The following is a 21,327-nucleotide window of genomic DNA, read 5'->3' as shown; positions in this document are numbered from 1 at the left end:
AAATATCAAGTCTACTGCATTCTAATGGTGTTAATGGTCATTATTTATAAAGGATTCAGTCACTTAACTCTTGTTTTCTTGAGGAAGATTCCCAACTTCTCCGTGGTTACCCAGGCTTCCTCCTTGTGCAAAATCAAGCATGCTAGGTTACCTTGTGTCCCCGTCCATAATGGACATTTTACTGTTCTAGGATGCGCTCTGCCTCTCACCGATTCTTAGTTTTACAGCTCCCTGTGGGTCCCTGAACAGGATAGATGGATGGATTCCTGATCAAAATTACCCTGAAACATAGCAGCAGCCATAACACCTGTTTGAAATCTACTACTATTGAATAGAACAGTTTGCAGACACAACTTTGGCTTTAATGAAGGTATAAATTACATTTAATGTGCAATTGTGGATTAAGTGTTTTTCAACCTTATCTGAGCCTAGGTACATCATTTCAGTGAAAAGATCACAGGGCACACCATAAAAAGAAAATATTTTGAAAAATTATGCAGCCAATAGTCAAAATAACGAATAAGATATCCCATGACACATCTGACAATCTGTCAAGGCACACTTGTGTGCCACAGCACAGTGGTTGAAAAACACGGGGGATGATCAGGCCAAGAAAATCTTTTACTTTTGTGTATATTAGTCTTTCAATAATTAAACAGTAATATCTTGTAATGGTAATAAACATGTAGTGAGATTAAATGCAATAAGGCATCAAAGGCACTTGAGACTACATTAATTGGCTTTGGTTTCAGCCATGCAAGCTGACATTATAGTAGGTAGTCACATTCTCATTGCAGAACAGTCATCTAGAGTTTGTCCTGTAATCTTTGGAAACAAAAGTGGAGCTTGTGAATAGATGAGGGGAGGCTTTTTTTTCTCTTTACATTTGATTGTAACCCAACACAAAAGATCCACAGTTTGCTGCTACTTGCAGAAATGCATAACCTTTAATAAGTACATTGTTCTACATAAAGTCACAATGCGACATGATCCACAAGGTTCTTACAGATTATTTTAAAGCACTTTTTGTTTCTCCAGCATAACTTGCATCATTTCTAGACCTTCTTAAATGTACTTGTTGAGCCAGTTGAGCATGTCAGTTCTGGCTTCTTGGATGTAGGGTTTTTCAGCAGGGTTGATATCCTCTCTCTTGCGGTGGACAAAACCATGAGTCTGATTGGGAAATATTTTCACCTGGTAGTCCACAGCGCATTTCTCCTTCAGTTTTGCTTCCAAGGCTCGAACCTGAAATGTGTTTCGAGACAATTAAATTATGAACTTTAGTTGGAAATGTTGCTGATGTTCCCATCATGAAATAGAAAACAAAAATACCAACAAAAACTGATCAACTTTATTCTAACCTGGTCCAGAGGGATAACGTCATCCTTCTCAGCAAAAATGAACAGAGTTGGGCTCTTAAGCTCGTATGCGTCCTCTCTTTCCCGAACTATTCCTGCAACATATCACATTAAACTAGATTAAAGCCAACTCAAAATAAATGATACTGGGTTTTCTGTTGTTGGAATGGCTCTTACCATAAACAGAAACCCCAGCTTTGACTTCTGGATATTGTAAGGCCAGGTGATGTGTGGCAACTCCCCCCCAGCAAAAACCCACTGCTCCAATATGTTTGGCCCCACACTGCTCCTTCAGGAACTTGAGCACAGCGTCCACCTCTCTGAGGAGGAAATGTTGGTCACAGTCCAGAAATCAGAAAGTGGATGTCATACACTCAAGCCAAAAAAAAAACCAAAAACATACTTGTTAATCTTGGTTGGTTTTTTATCTTCGAGCCATTCCTGAAATTTTGACCAGTCATGAGTTGGGCTCCATGGTTCCTTACCTAGAAAGAAGTCAGGACAAATAGCACTGCTCAGTGGACACAAGCAGGAGAAGGGAGGAAAACAAACAAATATAAACAAAGACAATTATTGGTTGTGCCAGTAATTTCCTTACTAATTTCAGACTCTGACATCAATTATAACCCTATGCATTGGTATTTAGAATTAAGTATAGGATTTTACACACATGTATCCATTGGCAGCCAACATATCAGCCATGTATCTAGTGTTGGGAAGCTGCCACCCGAAGATGTCCTGAATGACGATGACGGCTTTGTCAGACGCAGATGGGGGTTTCACCACATATGCTTTGATGTGCTCTACTTGGACCTCGTGGCCAAGCCCTCCATATTCAATGCGATCACCAATGTCACAGGGGCACGGCTTGTCTTCATTTGCCATCTACTGACACAGAAACAGGTAAGAAAGTTGGTTGGATGAGCATAAAAAATAAATGTATAAATCTATAAATATACTATATATATATATATATATATATATATATATATATATATATATATATATATATATATATACATACATACACACATATATGAATGTATGTGTGTATGTATGTAGTTGTTTATTATTAATGTTCAGGGGGAAAAGAGCAAAAAGGCTTGTCTTAAAGGAACTGATATGCACTGGGGGAAAAAGGCCCGTAGAAGTATTATTCTGAGAGACCCTTGTTGTATTTGAGTTTCCGATCATATTAAATTGTATGAAATATATGTGAATAAAAGTAACTAATGTCGTTAATGTATGCTATTAAAGAAAAATATTTAATTGTCTGAAAGAGAGAGAAGACATCAAGGGAAGGAGAAAAGAAATACAGCTACGCAATTACTGATTTTCCACGGGTAAAGGTTTGCATCGTACACAAATAAATGTGCACAATAGCAAAGCAGCTTGTTATTGTAACCTTTTGAAAACAAACTCGTTTCGCCTGAAACTAGACTAGTTATATGCTGATCGAAATCCCTTTGTCAAGATCAGAGACATACCGTATTTCTCTGGTTTTCCCGTGATTGGAAGAGCTGGGAAACAAGGAAAAGTAAGTGCAGTTTGGGGAAAGTTGATCACGTGATGAAAACTAAGCGGAAACGTTCCTGCGGAAACTTTCAAACTAAAGTCTACTTTTCTACAGTTACCATTGCAAAGTCCAGAAAGAGATCAGTTTTTACTTTCTTAGATGAATTAGCTTCACGCTACTATCCGTATATAGTCAGTTTATCCCTGGATATGGCTGCAGACGGAGTGAAATGAAAAACTTTCGCAAGATCTCCGATGGTAGGTCTTTCTGACACAGCTAAAAAGGCTGGGAATCGAACCCACGATCTCTTGTGTACTGGACAAGCCATTCTGACTAACTAAACCGCAACAAAACCTTAACTATATGGCCAAAGTCGCATTTTGACAAAGGTACATTTTCGATAAATGACAAGATCACTGATAGAGTATGTGAACTGAGAACATTCATGTACAGTATCTGCTCTAAGTTTTTTTGTGCCATCTTAATGTCCTAAAAGATGTAAAGATTGCTAATCTTGATCTGCCCCTCTGAGTATCCTGCTTAAGACCAAGTCAGATGTGCTCTTCAACGTTAGCATCTGAACTTTTTTACAGTGTTTTGGAACTTAGCAGAGTTCCATGTCCAAACCACACAGCATATTGCTATTTATCATCTGGTATAAAATGTCCAAGCTGTTAAAAGTCCCAAAGTCACAATAAAATTTAAGTCTGTTGACATTTCCAGACTCAAATTCACAGTTGCTCTAACACATGACATGAAAATATTAAAAAGGTTTTTATTCCACATATATTTAAACACTTATACAAATAGCTCGCCTTTAGCAAATATTAAGTTAATTACATTCTAATGGTGTTCATGGTCTTAAAGGATTTGGCTGCTTAACTTTGGTTTTTTGAGGAAGATTCCCAACTTCTGTGTAGTTACCCAGGCTTCCTCCTACATTGCAAAACCAAGCACGCCAGGTTACCTGGAGTCCCTGTAATGGACAGTCCATAGGTCTGGGATGTACTCTGCCTCTCAACGATTCACAGGTGGGAACAGCTCCCTGAGGGTCCCTGAAAAGGACAGAGTAGCTAGAAGATGGATTTCTGATCAAAATTACTCTGAAACATAAGCAGCAGCCATAACAGCCGTTTAAAATGTACTACTATGGAATTGATGCCAGTCACAATCACAGTTGTGGATCGCAAAACTTTGGCTTTAAAGAAGGTATACATTATATTATATTTATCTTGCAGTTGTGGGTTAAATGAAGACCCACATGAAAAAGATTTACTTCAGTGCATGTAATTAGTTTTAATTTTAAAAAGTAATATCGTGTAATGCTGATGAACATGTAACAAGATTACATGCAATGAAGCAGAAAGCACTTAAAACATGTTGATTGAAAGGCTTTGGTTTCAGTCATGCAAGCTTCCATTATAGTAGGTAGTCACACTCTCATTGCAGAACAGTCATCTAGAGCTTTTCCTGTAATCTTTCCCTCACCGCATGATTTTTATTTTATTTTTTTATTAGTGGAGCTCATGAATAGATGAGGGGAGGCTTTTTTTTCTTTTTACATTTGACTGTAACCCAACACAACAGACTGCATCCACAGTTTGCTGCTACTTGCAGAAATGCATCACTTTTAATAAGACCATTGTTCTACATAACAAAATCACAATGTGCGTCCACAATGTTCTTACAGATTATTTTAAAGCACTTTTTGTTTCTCCAGCATAACTTGCATCATTTCTAGACCATCTTAAATGTACTTGTTGAGCCAGTTGAGCATGTCAGTCCTGGCTTCTTGGATGTAGGGTTTTTCAGCAGGGTTGATATCCTCTCTCTTGCGGTATACAAAGCCATGAGTCTGATTGGGAAATATTTTCACCTGGTAGTCCACAGCGCATTTCTCCTTTAGATTTGCTTCCAAGGCTCGAACCTGAAATGTGTTTCGAGACAATTAAATTATGAACTTTAGTTGGAAATGTTGCTGATGTTCCCATCATGAAATAGAAAACAAAAAAAGTACCAACAAAAACTGATCAACTTTATTCTAACCTGGTCCAGAGGGATAACAAAATCGTTCTCAGCAAAAATGAACAGAGTTGGGCTCTTAAGCTCGTATGCGTCCTCTCTTTCCTGAGCTATTCCTGCAACATATCACATTAAACTAGATTAAAGCCAACTCAAAATAAATGATACTGGGTTTTCTGTTGTTGGAATGGCTTACCATGAACAGAAACTCCAGCTTTGACTTCTGGATATTGTAAGGCCAGATAATGTGTAACAACTCCCCCCCAGCAAAAACCCACTGCTCCAATATGTTTGGCCCCACACTGCTCCTTCAGGAACTTGAGCACAGCGTCCACCTCTCTGAGGAGGAAATGTTGGTCACAGTCCAGAAATCAGAAAGTGGATGTCAGGTTTGCGAGCCAATAAATAAATACATACTGTTAATCTTAGTTGGGTCTTTATCTTCGTACCATTCCTGGAATTTTGACCAGTTCCGAGCTGGACTCCATGGTTCCTTATTGAGAAAGAAGTCGGGACAAATAGCACTGCTCAGTGAAACACAAGCAGACACAAATATAAAACATCCACTTCATTACCAAGTATAGACTCAGACCTCAACTGACTTCATGCATTGGTATTTAGAATTAAGTATAGAATTTTACACACATGTATCCATTGGCAGCCAACATATCAGCCATGTATCTAGTGTTGGGAAGCTGCCACCCAAAGATGTCCTGAATGACGATGACGGCTTTGTCAGACACAGATGGGGGTTTCACCACATATGCTTTGATGTGCTCTACTTGGACCTCGTGGCCAAGCCCTCCATATTCAATGCGATCACCAATGTCACAGGGGCACGGCTTGTCTTCATTTAAGATCACTTCTTGCACAATAAACGTACACAAAAGCAACGAAATTTGTAATTGTAGCTGTAACTCTTTGAAGCCAAACTCGAATTGCGCTCTTCGAAATCTTTTCCTTAACATCAGAGACATACCGTAATTCTCTGGTTTCCCTGTGACTCGTAGAGCTGGAAAACTAGGAGAAGCAAGTGCAAAGTTTGTCACGTGTCAAAAATTACGCGGAAGCGTTTCTGCTTGAAACTAAACCACTCTTCATGAGCTCCATGCGGCTCCGTTCCATTGTAGATGCACAGAGGAATCCGATTTTTACATTATCACATCAATTACCCTCACGGTATGGACTTGATATAAAGTCAGTTCATCCCGTGCTGCAGATGGAGTGGTATTGAAAACTTACGCAAGTTTTCGGATCGTTGGTCTTTCTGCCGCTGGGAAAACGTACTTCTGGGACTCGAACCCAGGATCTCCTGTTTACTAGCCAGGCGGATTGACCATCTAAGCCACGGCGCCGTTTCGCATTATGGGATCCAGTCATCTTATGATCATCACAAAGGCCTATTTAACACACCTTATGATATGTTTAGTGGATCGGTGAAATAACATTTATTTTTACAGTTAGTTAACAGTGAGCAGTGTCACTTTAAGAAACTGTTGCTACTAGCAACCTGTAGATGTCACTGTTAACATACAGTACCATTTAAAACCATCATCGAGAAAAGTCTTAGAAATTTGGAGTACTTGTACCAGATTAGTCGTGAAATCGAATAACTAAACAAGCAATTAGTCGTTTGACGGAAAAATATGTAAAAGGAACTCCACACATATTGAGTTTTTGTTGTTGAGGACATTTTGCTGTCGTTAATATCGAACCTCTGTACAGAAAAAAAGCTGTTGTGACAGGAGCTGACGGGTGATGTGAGCGCATGCGTTGTAAGTCAGTTTTGTAGCTAACCATTTGTCACCGAGGTACAAGCTGTCGTTTTAGCAGCACACAGAATGTAACGTTCCTCTGATATACTGTTTCATATTAACTTACAAAGTAAATTATATACACTTTGAATATCAGCAAGCACTAACGAGACGTAAAGGAGTCTGATTGGTAAACGAAACAAACGCTTATCTGTTAATCTGTGGGGAAACCATTTTCTGACTGCCAATGTGTCCGACATACAGGGATACAGAAGTCTCGCTAGCTTAGCATAGCTAGCCAACCAATACGCCTGTTTCGTGGATGGGTTCATCGTACAAGGTTCTCCTAAAAGAGAAAGTGGCAGATGCTTAACCTTTAACATGGAGACTGCCGAAGAAGGTAAGCTTCATGTTTGTGTCTCGTTGTTGGTGAGATCTACAAAGATGTTCGCATGAACCAAGCCTGCTGTTGAGTTGGCCTGCTAATGGTTTACTGGGTTGATTAGCATAGCTTGTTATTGCACTGTAAAGTAAGGTCTATAGGTTGTTATACTGTAAAGTAAGGTCTATAGGTTATTATACTGTAAAGTAAGGTCTATAGGACAGTAGATTACAGTTAAATGTTATTTTCGTAGCCAAGTCGAACACGATGACGGAAATCATTGTAACAGCAGTGAAGTTGGGATGATAGAAAAGACCAGAAGTCACTGGTGATGTCATCAATCTCCTGTTGTATATCCTTTAGCTTGGTGGGGTTATATAGCAAAGTAAATTTACTCAAAAGATCTGCGTCAATACAGTTAAATGCTTTGGTGCTGTTTTCTTCGTTTTGTCTTTGCAGCAGGTGGATACTGTTTAGATTGAGAAAAGTTGTCCATTATCTAGTTCAACACGTCTTTACAGATCAGACCAGAGGTCTCCAGTTTTCCTATAACCTGGTATTACCTAACAATTTCCAGAATGAGATCAGGTCTAATTTCAAGTGTCTTGAGTGAGTTGATATGTCCTTAAGATACCTGTTGAAGCTTCTCTTTTTTCATTCCAGTACTCAAAAAATTAGAGAAAGCAACTAAAATGGATGTATGTGTAGTAGACCCTTTTTACTGAATATTTTTTATATCACAATCAGATCCTCTTGGGTTTGTTTGGTGCTCTTGAAATGGTCAGGTACCACTTCCAGCAGCTGCTACAGGAACATCTTTCACACTCAAGGATCAGATTATTTTAATGATTTGTTTGGCTTTCATTATTCATTTCTATACTATTACTATAATATAAAATTGGCAATCATTCAAAGTTTATATTCATGAAAAGAGTGTAGGCTGTAGGGCCATTCATCTTTATCAGATGTTGAAAAATAAGAGAAATGGGACATTTTTGCTCAGTTCACTAATCTGATGTCATTTGGATGAGTAAAGATTATTAATAAATAATGCCCTTATCATAAACTTTGCTTTCTTGATACTCAAATTTATGTATATCGTGTGTTTGAACTTTGGCAATGGCTATTGTAATCACATGTTGCATGTTTGTTTTTGTTTTGTGTGTGTGCATGTGATCAGCGGATATTTGTCGTGTCTGCCGCTCTGAGGGGACCCCAGACAAACCCCTGTACCACCCATGTGTCTGCACTGGCAGTATCAAGTTTATCCACCAGGAATGGTAAGTGTGTCAATCATGTTCTTGTTCATTGGTGGACATTATTAATGTGACCTTGCAAAGTAAGTGTCTTTACAGACACTTCTGCTAAATGTTGAACTTTATATAAAAGTGAATACATATTTTACATGATTACAAATTGACCATTGACCTTGCTGATTAAAGCTGAGAACTTGTTAACTTGTTGCATTGGTTAACCCGGGTTCTTAGTTTGCTGTGCTGCAGATTTACTTCTCAGTAAGTGAATCTGATGTGTGTTGGTTTGTTATTTACTGTCACTATTTGAAAAGTTTCAGACTTTTTTCCAAACTGATTATTTCATCATGTACATAAAATAATAGTCTACTTGGTTTCTTTTAAGAAGAATCTTGTTACTTAAGTTATTTTTAATTTTAGTTTAAATGTGGAAATCCAGACTTGAGTTCAAAACAGTGTGTTTATATATAGATTACCAATTAGAGTTAATAAGATTATTACAGTTGAGTGCAAATAGTCTCACTTGTGGAAATCCAAAGTAATCTTAAAGCTGGAATTCCAACTCTATAGGGGAGAAAATGTGGTTTGAAAGTAAATGTGATTGCTAAGAATAAGTTGCAGTGTGATTTTTTTCTGTAGTGCTTGAATAGCTAATGTAGCAGAAGAATAATGAAAGGGCTGGAGTACAGGCATATCTTCTTTCACTTACCACACACTATTTACAATTGTTGGCCTTAGATGTTAAATTAGTCTTGTGAAAACAAAACCGGGCCTGGCAAGTATTTTGGGGAATGTTGTATTTTCATCTGTCTTGTGTGTCCTGTACGTATCAGTCTGTACAAGAGTGTCAGGTAAATGAAAATCCCTCGAGCAGAGTCGCAGGCTAGACCTGGATTGATCTGTAGTACTGGTAATTAAAATTCAGATACTTGTGTCTGGATCGTATAGCTGTGCCGCATGCATTCATGTTCAGACCGAGTTAAGTTCCCCTCAGCTTGGCTTGAGGGGAGGGAGAGAAATGAAAATTGATTTGACATTGAGGCACAGTTGGAACTTTGATTTATTTATGTTGCTTTTAAGCATGGTCTGTGTAAATCTACCATTGTGGTTGTTTAAAGCTAGTTTATTGCTGCAATCAGCTCATGTAATGACTACTTTAATATTACTGTTCATCATGTGGGCAAGGGTGTTGCTTATCTTATTATTACAAATAGTCTCTTTCTTTGTTAATCTCTGTGAGAACCTGGTTTTCAACATGAATATTGTACATAAATCATACAAAAAGTCAGGACATGGGACAGTCTGTTTTTAATGTAAAACATTTAATTGTCACTTTGCAGTTTGGTCCAGTGGTTGAAGCACAGCAGGAAGGAGTACTGTGAATTATGCAAGCACAGATTTGCTTTCACACCAAGTAAGTCCACATCCACTAAAATAGTGTTCACCTTACAATGTTCCAGTTTAGCAGTGACATGAGGCAATGATTGATCATCAGTGTTCCCCCTACCGTCATATTAAGGTGGCTTCTCACTCTCCCCAGAAAGTCAAGTTAATTTTTTATTAAACCACACTGTTCTCTAGGGGTGGGGAAATCGAATCGAAAAATCAGAAATCGGAATTTTTTTCTTCACAATTTTAAAATTGATGTTGTTTTTTTTTTGTTAAAAAATCTTTTTTTTCTTTTTCAAATAAATAAAATGAATGTACTATAAAATTTTGGGTATTTTTATTGTTTTTTTATTGATGTTTTTACTTGTCTTCTTGGGCATTATAGCAGCAGAATGATGATCTGGCTGCTGTGTTGTTTTTTTCGTCATTGAAATGAAGAAAAATGACGAGCAAAAAAAAAAAGTTTTATATATTTGTTTTTAATCTCCAAAAATCAGCAATATCGGAGAATTGTGAGAATCACAATTTAAATCGAATCGGCACCCAAAAATTCAGAATAGAATCAAATCGGGACAAAAGCATATTGTCACACCCCTACTGTTCTCGATTGGCTCAGAGAACAGATAGTTCCTCCCACCCCTGCTGTCATATACCATTAGCCGGGCCACCACTACCCCAATGCCAAGCAGCTAGGAGAGACACTAATCGTCTACATTCTCTGTCATGATCTGATTTTCTCTTGTTGATTAAACCAAAATTTGAATGATTCCGTCTCCACTCTCTTTACCTCTCCGTTTCAGTCTACTCCCCAGATATGCCCTCACGTCTTCCCATTCAGGACATCTGCGCAGGCTTGCTGACCAGTGTGGGCACAGCCATCCGCTACTGGTTCCATTACACACTGGTTGCCTTTGCATGGCTTGGAGTGGTTCCCCTCACTGCATGTAAGTAGGATCCACTAACATAAGGTACCGTCATGGCCATCAGGATTAACTCACAAATACAGGGTTACATCTGTCACAATTTCATCTGAAAAATTACTTTTTTGTTAAATTTATTAATCATTTAATTTAAGTAACCAATTTGTTTGACTTTAGAGATTTTTTATATGGCAATTTATTTGGGGTGGGAAAATCTAATCGAAAAATTGAAAATCGGGATTTTTTTGCTTCACAATTTTAAAATCAATTTTTTGTTAAAAAATCGATTTTTTTTTTTTCAAACAAATAATCTATTCTAAAATTTTTGTCATTTTTATTGTTTTTATTGATCTTTTTACTTGTCATCATGGGCATCATAGCAGCAGAATGATGATCTGGCAACTGTGTTGTTTTTTTCTAATTGAAATCAAGAAAAATGACAAGCCAAAAAATAAGTTTTATACATTTATTTTGTTTTTAATCTCCAAAAATCGGGAATATAAGAGAATTGTGAGAATCGCAATTAAAATCGAATCAGCACCCAAAAAATCGGAATCGAATCGGGACAAAAGCATATCGTCACAGTCTTACAATTTATATAATGTGTTTTTAGTAACAATAATATATTACAATGGTTGTTTTATCATAGGTCGCATCTACAAGTGTCTTTTTACCGGCTCTGTGAGCTCTCTACTGACACTGCCATTGGACATGCTCTCAACGTAAGTGAGAACAGTTTTCCCAGCATTAGAGCTATGTCAATAATTCAGTGCTTTTGAATGCTGACATAGTTTCTGTTGTGTCCTTCAGAGAGAACCTGCTTGCAGACTGCTTACAGGGTTGCTTCGTTGTCACCTGCACTCTGTGTGCATTTATCAGTCTAGTCTGGCTGAGAGAACAGATAGTCCATGGCGGCGCCCCTCAGTGGTTAGAGCAGCACCAGCCACCACCACCCAACCTGGCTGGACAAGCCAATGAGGTACATATCTTGACTTTTCATAACATAAAGGGCACTGTCAACTGAGGAGCAGTGCCTTGAGTTTTGTCTTAATTAAAGCTAAACATTGTGTTTTCTTGCTTTAAGGCACAAGCTGCGGGCCAAGGAGCAGCTGATGAGCCTCCTGCAGCTCAGCCAGGCCCTGCTGATCCTCCAGCCCAGAATGAGGCAGAGCCTGAGCCCCCTGATGTACCCCCAGACCAAGCTGAAGACCCAGACTTAGAAGAAGAGGGAGCAGCTGCTGAAGATGCGGACCCTAACAATGGCGCCCAAGGTTGGAATAGGATTTATTTAATATAAATTTAATATTTAGGTCCATTTCAGTCCATTTGGTTTAAAGAAACCTAGATTCAGCCATCTGTTTTTTGAGAACCTGAAGAATAGAGTGTACTACTGACATTATTGCAGACAGTTTCCACAGCAGCCTTATTTGCTGAAGCAGAGGATGATGAACGACATGTCAAAATGCTAACATTAGCACACCATTATTATTATTTTTCATGGACACAGTTTGCAGCAGGCAAATAAAACAAGCCTAGTAATAATTTGTCATGGTATTAAATGTAATTCCAGCTGTCATTTGTCACTTCAGATTAATGAATCAACTAATTTCAGATTTCTTGAAGCATTTTATAATCATGTTTTAAGTTTCTGGTTCGTATAAGTGCAACTATGTTGGCATGTTGTTGTAGATGACATGAACTGGAATGCTTTGGAATGGGACAGAGCTGCAGAGGAGCTCACCTGGGAAAGGGTAAGAATGTGACATTTGTTTCCCACTTTATACCATTTACAACTTTGTAAGGGTGAGAGGACGTCCGTTCAAATTTAAATTTGAGGTATTTTCATTTCCTACTTAGATGCTAGGCCTGGATGGTTCACTGGTGTTTTTGGTAAGTCCGAATGTCTGTCAATTTTGTCCACTCTGATGTCACAAATGATTATTTTTGTGGTATTAAAACTATGACAGTCTTAACACTTTATTATTTGAGTTGAAGATTGTTGTCTTGGTCTTACAGGAGCATGTGTTTTGGGTGGTGTCTCTTAACACACTTTTTATCCTGGTCTTTGGTGAGTAGACTAAAACCAAGAGAGTGCACAAACATCAAATTAAACAGTGAATTTCTTGTTGTCTTCATCGTATTAAAGACAGATTTATAACTTGCGCACTGCCGCGGTTACAAATATCTTTCTGTTTTTTAGCATTTTGTCCTTACCACATTGGGCACTTCTCTGTTGTTGGTCTTGGCTTTGAGGAATATGTAAGGCACCAGTTTAATCACTTCACCTTTTTTAATGCAAGTATGGATTTCAATATGTGTTTTTTATTTTATTGAATAAAATGTTCTTTATTTTAGGTTCAAGCTTCTCACTTTGAGGGCTTAATCACAACAATTGTTGGCTACATACTGCTAGCCATGACACTCATCTTGTGCCATGTATCCTTTTGCCGAACAAGATAAATAAACCTCAGATGTGTTTTTAATCTATTCAGTATGTGACAGCGCTGTGCATGTGTGTTATGATCCCGGTTATAATGCAAGCAGAAACACTTTTTGGATTCATTTAGATGTAGATTGGCGCCTATGTGTACAGTATTGATCCTTAATGGCTGTCTTAGGGACTGGCTGCTCTCGTCCGGTTCCAACGTTCCCGCCGTCTTCTTGGAGTCTGCTATATTGTTGTCAAGGTAACGTGCACTTCTGATTCCTTGTTGTTTGTTGTTGCCCCTGTAGACAATGACCTTGGTGGAGGTACACAGAAATGACAACCTTTAATAATAATGAATAATTTTACTTTATTTATCCAAATTGGGAAATTGAGATATGCAATAGACCCATCTATAAATGTAATAGAGTCATGTTACAATGTCTGACAAGCAGCTGGGTCCACCGTGGTTCACCTCCGTTATGCCGGACGGACACTGTGCGATTTTGAGGCGACTTCACCACGATTTTGCTGTCGCAGACCACGCTGCGTCATCGTGGAAACATCGTAGCGTCGGTCGGGAGGTCGTGAGCCGTACAGTGTGAGAACACTCACAAGGAAGGATTAATTGCTGCTAAGTTCTAACGATGATGCTGCGACCTTCCGATCAAACTTCTGACTTGTCAGAAATTTTCGCCGTCGCTCGTACAGTGTGAGTGGTGTTACGTCACGATTCTACGTTCGCATCTGCGCAGAAGACGCCGGTGGAGCTTTAAACCATGACGGGCAACCCCAACTTCAGACGTGTGCGGTGGACGCAGCTGCTAGAAGAGAGATTAGTAGAGCTATAGAGAGAACACGAGGTTTTCTTTTTTTTTTTTTTTTTTGTTTCAGCGCACAAGACAGCGCACACAAACGCAACAACTTGCTGCCTGCTCGCCATCTTGTTGTCAGGCACGCTGTGGTTGTCATAGGAACTAGGAACCTTTGTTTTCGTTGTTCACACTCGAGCACGTCGTGCCGTCACACACCGACTGACGCCGACAAGTCGTCGTGGTTGTCAATAATCGTGGCTGACAGCAGTCGTACAGTATGAGTACACATGTCGTAGGGTCAAATAGAGTACGAGGGACAAACCCGGCCGTGCAGTGGGCGCATTTCCCCGACAGTCAGATTTCTAAAATCGCACAGCGTCCGCCCAGCATTAACTGGGGACTTGCAATTGAGTTCTCCAGACCCAAGCCCACCTCTGTATAATATAGAGATAATCTTGTGTGACACAAAGTTGCTGTTCTGTTTTTAGATTATGTTGATCTCATGGTGACATGCATTAATAGAATGTTTTCAGAGGCAGACTTATTTTCATTATTTAGAAATTTCAGAGTTTTGCAACCTGTTTCATTCGTGTTTCTGCCAAGATAAGTAGCAGCGCTGTTAGCAAAAGTTACTCTGCCAAATCCACAGTGTTAGTCATGCACTTTTAAACTGGGTGCAGAAAGTATTCAGACTTTTGCATCCATTTGTCAGAATCATTTAAGTTGATCCTTTTTCTCATTAATGTACACAAAGAACCACATTTTGACAGAAAAACACATAGTGTAGATGTTTTTGCAAATTTAATAATGAAGGAAAGTGAACTATCACATGGCTGTACATATTTGCTGTGACGTGACGTTATTATATTTAACTCAGGCGTTTATTTCTTTTGATCGTCCTTGAAATGGTTCTACACCATTATTGGAGTCTCGCTGCATTTCAACTTGTAAATGACTGTAAATGAAAAAAGAGTGAAAAATTTAAGGGGGTCTGAATACTTCTTGTAACCACTGTACGTAATAATAGGAACTAATTAGATGGGGAACCATATTGTTTACAGGAGCTTGTTTCTCTGCAAAAAATTCACAGAACTTGTGACGAAGGCAGTCTCACTAAAATTAAACATATGTTTTGACCCTTTATAGATTGCATATTTGGCATTGCATTTTAAAGAGAGAAATCTCTACTTCAATTACAGGTGTCTTTGCTGGTTGTTGTGGAGATTGGTGTTTTTCCATTGATCTGCGGCTGGTGGCTTGACATCTGCTCTTTAGTAAGATTTTTTTCTCTTATTCATGCCTCCTTTTTTAAAAAAAAAAAAAATTCTTGTTTTACTCTTTTCAGTGATTTTCAGGTCCTATAATTTTACATCCCTGCTCCCCACACATCATCAGTGCAGAATTCAGTGCATATTTGGAATATTTGTTTTCATTCACTTTGCCACAGTGGCCATGGTAGTTTGGAGTCTGCAGAAGCTCTGCTGGAAAACATTTTTAGGTGGCTTTAGCGTGAATGTCCAGCACAAAGACTCAACCAGATGCTGTTGCTCACACAGCTAATGCATTCATCAACACAGAAAGTCAGAGAACAGCCTGGTTCACAGGCTGCAGAGTGAGAGTACCATGTGCTACTGTAATGTGCAACTGTCAGTCTCTTTGTCTCTGATTGTCAGCCAGGTTTTGGCTATTGTGTGTGTTAACCCTTCCTACCACACATTAAAGAGTTGAGCTTTTCTGTAATTTTATCCCCAACTGATCTTTGCACATTTTCCAAGTCATTGAAAAGCAATTGATGTTCTGTCAGGCATGTTAAACAAACTTCTTCTAAACAAGTAGAGTAGAGTTAAGGCTGGAAAGCATTGTCCTTCTGCTTTGCAGCCTTTCTTTTCAGAATATCAACTGGTTTTATAGTGGTCTACATTTTATCCCACATGTGGTGCCTTCAATGAGCTTGTGTTTTGCAAAGTTGCGATTTATCTAAATATGCAATAGCTTACTTGCATTTTGAGACAGTAGTGTAAATTAAGTTGTTGTTGTTTTTTTATTTGTTGTGTGATTGTGTTTTTATACTGTAAGAAACACCAGAAGAAATCTTGGATTAGTGTGTTTGAGTGTGTCAGACTAAGAGAAAGCATTCCTCGAAATAAAAGTGTACTGTTAATTCTGCAAAGCCATTGTCCAGTTAATTCAAGTTTAGTAATACTGTATTTGCCCTGAGAGGCAGATTTAAATAGTTGTTTCCCACTACAGCCATTAATTTGTCATAAGAACCAAGATAAGAAATGTGCTGGTGGTAAAAGCAGGCCTGTTGTTTAAACAAGAACAGCTTAAGGCTGTTTTTATGGCTGCATGATGTACAGCTGTAGAAAAAAATTGTTAGACCACCCTTGTTTTCCAAACAGCTGTACCTTTAGTTGTACCAGGCAGTAAATATGAACAGGAAGTACTGGTACACAAGAGTGGTCTAATTATTTCTTTTGTGACTGTATAGTATGCACTGCTCTTAGTGGTTTTCTTGTTGATCTGTAAAGATTAAACATTAAAAATCACAGCAGTGGGAAGCATGCAAATCCACGGACAGAACTGTAGCATGTCTGTTAGCAGCATTTTGAGTGCAGAAATATACTCATCTGTCTGCAGTAAAGGTTGATTTGACCATAACTCAGTGCAGTTTGCCAGGGTTGTATTAAGTCGAGGCAGAAACATGACAGTATTCTTAGTGTACTTTTTAATACGGATTATTATCCTCATGTTATACATATAAATGTTATTCAGAGAATTTTTATGTTATATTTCTTGACCACACTGAATGATTACCAGTAAGCACCTTTAACTGGCACTAATATTAAATTTATGTGAAATCTGATTGAACGTTTTACTATTTTCATCCTGCAGGAAATGTTTGATGCCTCTCTGAAGGACAGAGAACTGAGTTTTAAATCAGCACCGGGTACTACCATGTTCCTGCACTGGCTTGTGGGAATGGTGTATGTCTTCTACTTTGCGTCTTTCATTCTTCTGCTGAGAGAGGTGAGACAAAACTGAATACTGACTTTTAGCATGTTTTGGGAAGAGTTTGTCTGATTTGGAGGCCCTAAGGCTGACTTTGCTTCTGATTAGATTTAAAAAGAAAGACTTGCAGATATTGTGCTGCATTCTTAATTTACATACCTTGTGTCTCTATCAGGTGCTGAGACCTGGAGTGTTGTGGTTTTTGAGAAACCTCAACGACCCAGATTTTAACCCTGTGCAGGAAATGATCCATTTGCCAATCTACAGACACCTGCGACGGTTCATTCTGTCTGTGGTGGTCTTTGGCTCCATTGTGTTGCTCATGCTGTGGCTGCCAATCAGGCTGATAAAAGTACTGATGCCGACTTTCCTACCATACAACGTTATGCTCTACAGGTAATCTGCAAAACAAATGATAGGAATCTTCCTACTAAAACAGTGTTGCTAAGTTCCTGAAATGATAAGTGAAAAAAAGTCATTTTCAGCCGGATGCCTACATCTGGTCTGGACATTTTGGGGAATAAAGATAATGCTAACAGTGCAGCTGGATGTTATTTGAACTTGACATAAGACAGCAAAAGTCTTGTGTTTTCATTGACCCTTTTTACTTCCTTCCTCCCAGTGATGCTCCTGTCAGTGAGCTGTCTTTGGAGCTGTTATTACTTCAGGTTGTGCTTCCCGCTCTGCTGGAGCAGGGACACACACGCCAGTGGCTCAAAGGCTTGGTCAGAGCCTGGACAGTCAGCGCTGGCTATTTACTGTAAGCCAACACATTTCAACACTCAAATTTTTTGCTCTGCTTATGTGCCCCATGATACACAGCATCTTACTCACCCAGTCATTTTAGAGTTTGTTTCCATGACAACTTGTGAGTAACGGACAACCTGCCTTTGTTTGCAGAGACCTCCACTCCTACCTTCTCGGCGAGCAGGAGGACAATGACGCCAACCAGCCAGTGAACAATAATAACAACAACAATCCTCCCCATGGTCATCATAACAACAACAACAACCCTGCCCCCGCAGTTGGGGAGGGGCTGCATGCAGCTCATCAGGCCATCTTGCAGCAAGGGGGACCAGTGGGTTTCCAGCCCTACCACCGACCCCTCCGCTTCCCATTTAGGGTGAGATCTCATGGTGTTAATCATGCTGTGCTGTCATAGGACCAATGTTATATTGAGGAAGACGATATGTTGCATCTAAACATGGCACTTCATTCAATTCCAAGATGTTCTCATGTTTTCATTAGATTTTATAGACTTTCATGAGCCGTTTGAGTTATAAAAAAAATCTTACTGCTCCTCTTTTTCTTTAGTCGTGTAGGAGAGAAATGCATTTACCGGTAGCCCCAGTTACCGATCCATACCCCTCAACTTTTACTCTCATCTTTCATCCTTTTAGGGTTTAAGCTTCATTCTTTATGCCTACGCTACAACAGCGTTATAGAAGTTGTGAATAAAATATCATTTAAACATGCACATGGTGTAAAAGTGAACTAAAGTGTTTAATCATAAAATGTGTTAAGAGTTTTTATTCTAAAATGTTTCCATTTTTCTCTAGATTGTGTTGCTGATAGCGTTCATGTGCATCACTCTGCTAGTGGCCAGTCTGGTGTGCCTAACTCTACCAGGTGAGGTGTGGCTGCATGCAGCTTTACTAACGGATAATTTCCTAGTCTGTAGTTCCACACCCAAACCATAATTACACAGTGTTTATATGTCAAGTGGGTCTTCTCTGATCTATTTTAAACTAAAATTGTAATTTTCTTTTTCTACAACCACTACAAAGCTGGCGATGATTGGGTTTTTTTTTTTGGTTTTGCGTGTTGCAGTTTTCACGGGTCGCTGGTTGATGTCGTTCTGGACTGGAAATTCCAAAATCCATGAGCTGTACACAGCAGCATGCGGTCTGTACGTCTGCTGGCTTTCTATCCGCGGAGTCACGGTTCTGCTGGCCTGGATGCCGCAGGGACGCACTGTGATCATGCACAAAGTCCAGGAATGGACACTCATGGTGACTATCAGCAGAGTAAAATAGAATTAATATAGTCAACTTTAAGCTCTTATCAATTCTTACCAATGATGCAGTTTCCTCCACTGGTGCTTTTGTTCATTATATATCCTGACTTGTTGTGTAGATCCTGAAGACCCTTGTTGTGGCTCTTCTGGTTGCTGGAGTCATTCCGCTGCTACTCGGTCTGCTGTTTGAACTTGTCATTGTGGCCCCACTCAGGGTACCTCTGGACCAAACGCCTTTGTTTTATCCCTGGCAGGTATGATCACACGCATTCTGGGTTTTTGCTTTGTTTTTGTTTTTCTGACACCATTACCTGGCAGAAAATGGAAAGATCTCATGATTCATTGATGAGTTTTTAAAATGATGCTCATCATTCATGGTTATCCTGCAGGACTGGGCTCTTGGAGTTCTCCATGCCAAAATCATTGCTGCCATCACGCTCATGGGCCCCCAGTGGTGGCTGAAGACTGTTATTGAACAGGTAGATTTTTCTTATGGATGTTCTCACAATTTTTCTCTTTATTTTTTTTTTAAGGCTGAGTAATTTCCCTTGTGACTAAGGGTTGTTTTTTTTTGTTTTTTGATGAACTTGCTGATGACATGCTTGGACTTTAAGTCTAGGCAAGTCTAGATATAAACCCCTGAGCTTAAAAAAAAAAAAAAAAACCAAACGTAACGTAACTCATTTAATAGTTAATCTGTATTAAATTAGAATATGAGCCAAAGTGTAAACATATCTGCTTGTTTTGCTGTGTGAAAAGAAACAAGAAAAAAGGCAGAGATTTCCCAACAGGAGGTCGTAACTTCATCCGTCTCCTCAGGTTTATGCCAATGGAATTCGCAATATTGATCTCCAGTTCATCATCCGAAGACTGGCGGCTCCCGTCATCTCAGTCCTACTGTTGTCTCTGTGTGTGCCATATGTGATCGCTGCAGGGGTGGTCCCTGCTGTAGGTTAGTGTCTGAGCTCATGTAATTCTTTTTGATAAGATTTTGTTCTTTTCAGTAATTGTTTTCACTGATTAGCCGCCATCACCACATTATCCCTCCCACATTGTTTTTACATGAATTCTTTTCTAATTGTTTAATTGAATAATACTGTAATTGAATTATTACAGTATATGAGTGATTAAAGGAAGGTTTGTTTTGCAGGAGTTACCCCGGAGATGGAGATTCTCATGCAGAGAAGGATCTACCCATTCCTGTTGATGGTGGTGTCGCTCATCGGCATCCTTTCCTTTCAGATCAGACAGTTCAAACGCCTTTATGAACACATCAAGAATGACAAGTATGCATCTCTTAGCATTCACCCATAGATCAATAGAAAGCTACATGTTTTACAACAGGGGTGCCCAATTCCAGTCTTCGAGATCTATTATTCTGTAGCTTTGAGATGCATCCCATCTCCAACACACCTAAACCAAATGGCAGAATTCTCACGTCATTCAGCTCTGCAGAGGCCTGGTAACGCGCCATTTGTTGGATTTAGATGTGCTGGAGAAGAGATGCGTCTAAAAATTGCGGGATTTAAGATTTTAAGGACCAGACTTGGACACTCGTTTTACATGTTTTATTGAAACATCTGGTTTTAACCATTGTCTTTGCCAGTGGGATAGTTTTTGTATTCAAAACTCTTGTCTTGAGATTTTCTTTTTAGAGTAAAAATTGGCATTTTATCTCAAAATTCTAAAAGCATATAATTGATTTTTTTTATTTCTGTCCTTGCAGGTACTTGGTCGGCCAGAGACTTGTCAACTACGAGCGAAAATCTGGCAGATCAAACTCAATCCCAACCTCAAACCCTGTCGCAGAGTAAATTTTCGCGTCACTTTGCCACATTTTTGCACTGAATACCCTGTGTGCACCCTCAGCATCCCGTACCCAATCTGTTGATTTTCAACTCATTCCACGGAAAGCAATCCTTTTGAATCTTCTGTGGATCTGTTTGGATTTGATGGATGATGTTCACTTTCCTTTCATACACATGAAAGATGGGATAGGGGAACGAACGTATTTCAGTCCTTATCATGGAACCACCGTGAAATATCTCACACAGAAGGTGTTTGGCAGGAACGTAAAGATTTGATATGAAGCCCAACATCTGTATTGTCATTCATGCCTTGCTTTGTAAAGTGCTGCCTGACAATTGTACATGTGTAAATACTTTAAACACAGACTTTGTCCCATGACAAGGCAGTTGTGGAAAAAATGCAATGACCATTGTACATCTTAAAAGTGTATGTATAATTTATTAAATCAAAATGACAGTTTACCCATGGTGTTGCATTATGTTCTCAACAAAGTAAGATTTTTATGAAATAAAGTCTCAAGATTTAGATGAAATTACACAATTATGGAATTGCATTGCAAAAACTGATTATATGCCATAGTAATTAATTAAAAATGTTCAATAAAATCCTCATTGAGACTTCCAGGAACCACAGAAAGTTCAGCAAAGAATCATAA

At 39.0% G+C, this 21,327-nt stretch overlaps 3 protein-coding genes across 4 annotated transcripts; 1 reads left to right on the top strand and 2 right to left on the bottom strand.

Annotated features, from left to right (window-relative positions):
- Positions 1-29: 29 nt before the first annotated feature.
- Positions 30-2,920, bottom strand: LOC306770527 (carboxymethylenebutenolidase homolog). Its single transcript, XM_079259390.1, has 6 exons — positions 2,846-2,920; positions 2,029-2,243; positions 1,762-1,869; positions 1,536-1,678; positions 1,362-1,453; positions 30-1,245 (listed from the first exon to the last, which is right to left on the bottom strand). Exons 2-6 carry the CDS (start codon positions 2,241-2,243, stop codon positions 1,066-1,068), a joined length of 738 nt encoding a protein of 245 aa, XP_079115516.1. The 5' UTR covers positions 2,846-2,920; the 3' UTR covers positions 30-1,065.
- A 1,701-nt stretch (positions 2,921-4,621) lies between these two features.
- Positions 4,622-6,021, bottom strand: LOC306770725 (carboxymethylenebutenolidase homolog; the record flags this gene model as incomplete). Its single annotated transcript, XM_079259626.1, has 7 exons — positions 4,622-4,801; positions 4,921-5,012; positions 5,093-5,235; positions 5,310-5,420; positions 5,542-5,758; positions 5,876-5,916; positions 5,960-6,021. 7 exons carry the CDS (start codon positions 6,019-6,021, stop codon positions 4,622-4,624), a joined length of 846 nt encoding a protein of 281 aa, XP_079115752.1.
- A 582-nt stretch (positions 6,022-6,603) lies between these two features.
- Positions 6,604-21,133, top strand: LOC306770539 (E3 ubiquitin-protein ligase MARCHF6-like). Of its 2 annotated transcripts, none has more exons than XM_079259407.1 (26): positions 6,604-6,671; positions 6,915-7,050; positions 8,213-8,312; positions 9,626-9,699; positions 10,475-10,618; positions 11,244-11,316; positions 11,405-11,573; positions 11,679-11,865; positions 12,284-12,345; positions 12,452-12,484; positions 12,611-12,662; positions 12,795-12,853; positions 12,950-13,030; positions 13,213-13,281; positions 15,034-15,108; positions 16,730-16,864; positions 17,022-17,242; positions 17,469-17,606; positions 17,747-17,969; positions 18,406-18,475; positions 18,677-18,858; positions 18,983-19,117; positions 19,253-19,342; positions 19,683-19,815; positions 20,014-20,149; positions 20,590-21,133. In XM_079259407.1, exons 2-26 carry the CDS (start codon positions 7,032-7,034, stop codon positions 20,675-20,677), a joined length of 2,748 nt encoding a protein of 915 aa, XP_079115533.1. In that variant the 5' UTR covers positions 6,604-6,671; positions 6,915-7,031; the 3' UTR covers positions 20,678-21,133. The 2 variants fall into 2 exon arrangements, with proteins under 2 accessions (XP_079115533.1, XP_079115532.1); XM_079259406.1 differs by lacking the exon at positions 6,604-6,671 and adding an exon at positions 6,701-6,840.
- The last annotated feature ends 194 nt before the right edge of the window (positions 21,134-21,327 follow it).

This window comes from Telmatherina bonti (genome assembly GCF_933228915.1).
Source record: "Telmatherina bonti genome assembly, chromosome: 20".
NCBI classification, from domain to species: domain Eukaryota; kingdom Metazoa; phylum Chordata; class Actinopteri; order Atheriniformes; family Telmatherinidae; genus Telmatherina; species Telmatherina bonti.
Note: the sequence above shows the minus strand (reverse complement) of the source record. Positions and strands in the feature narration are given on the sequence as shown.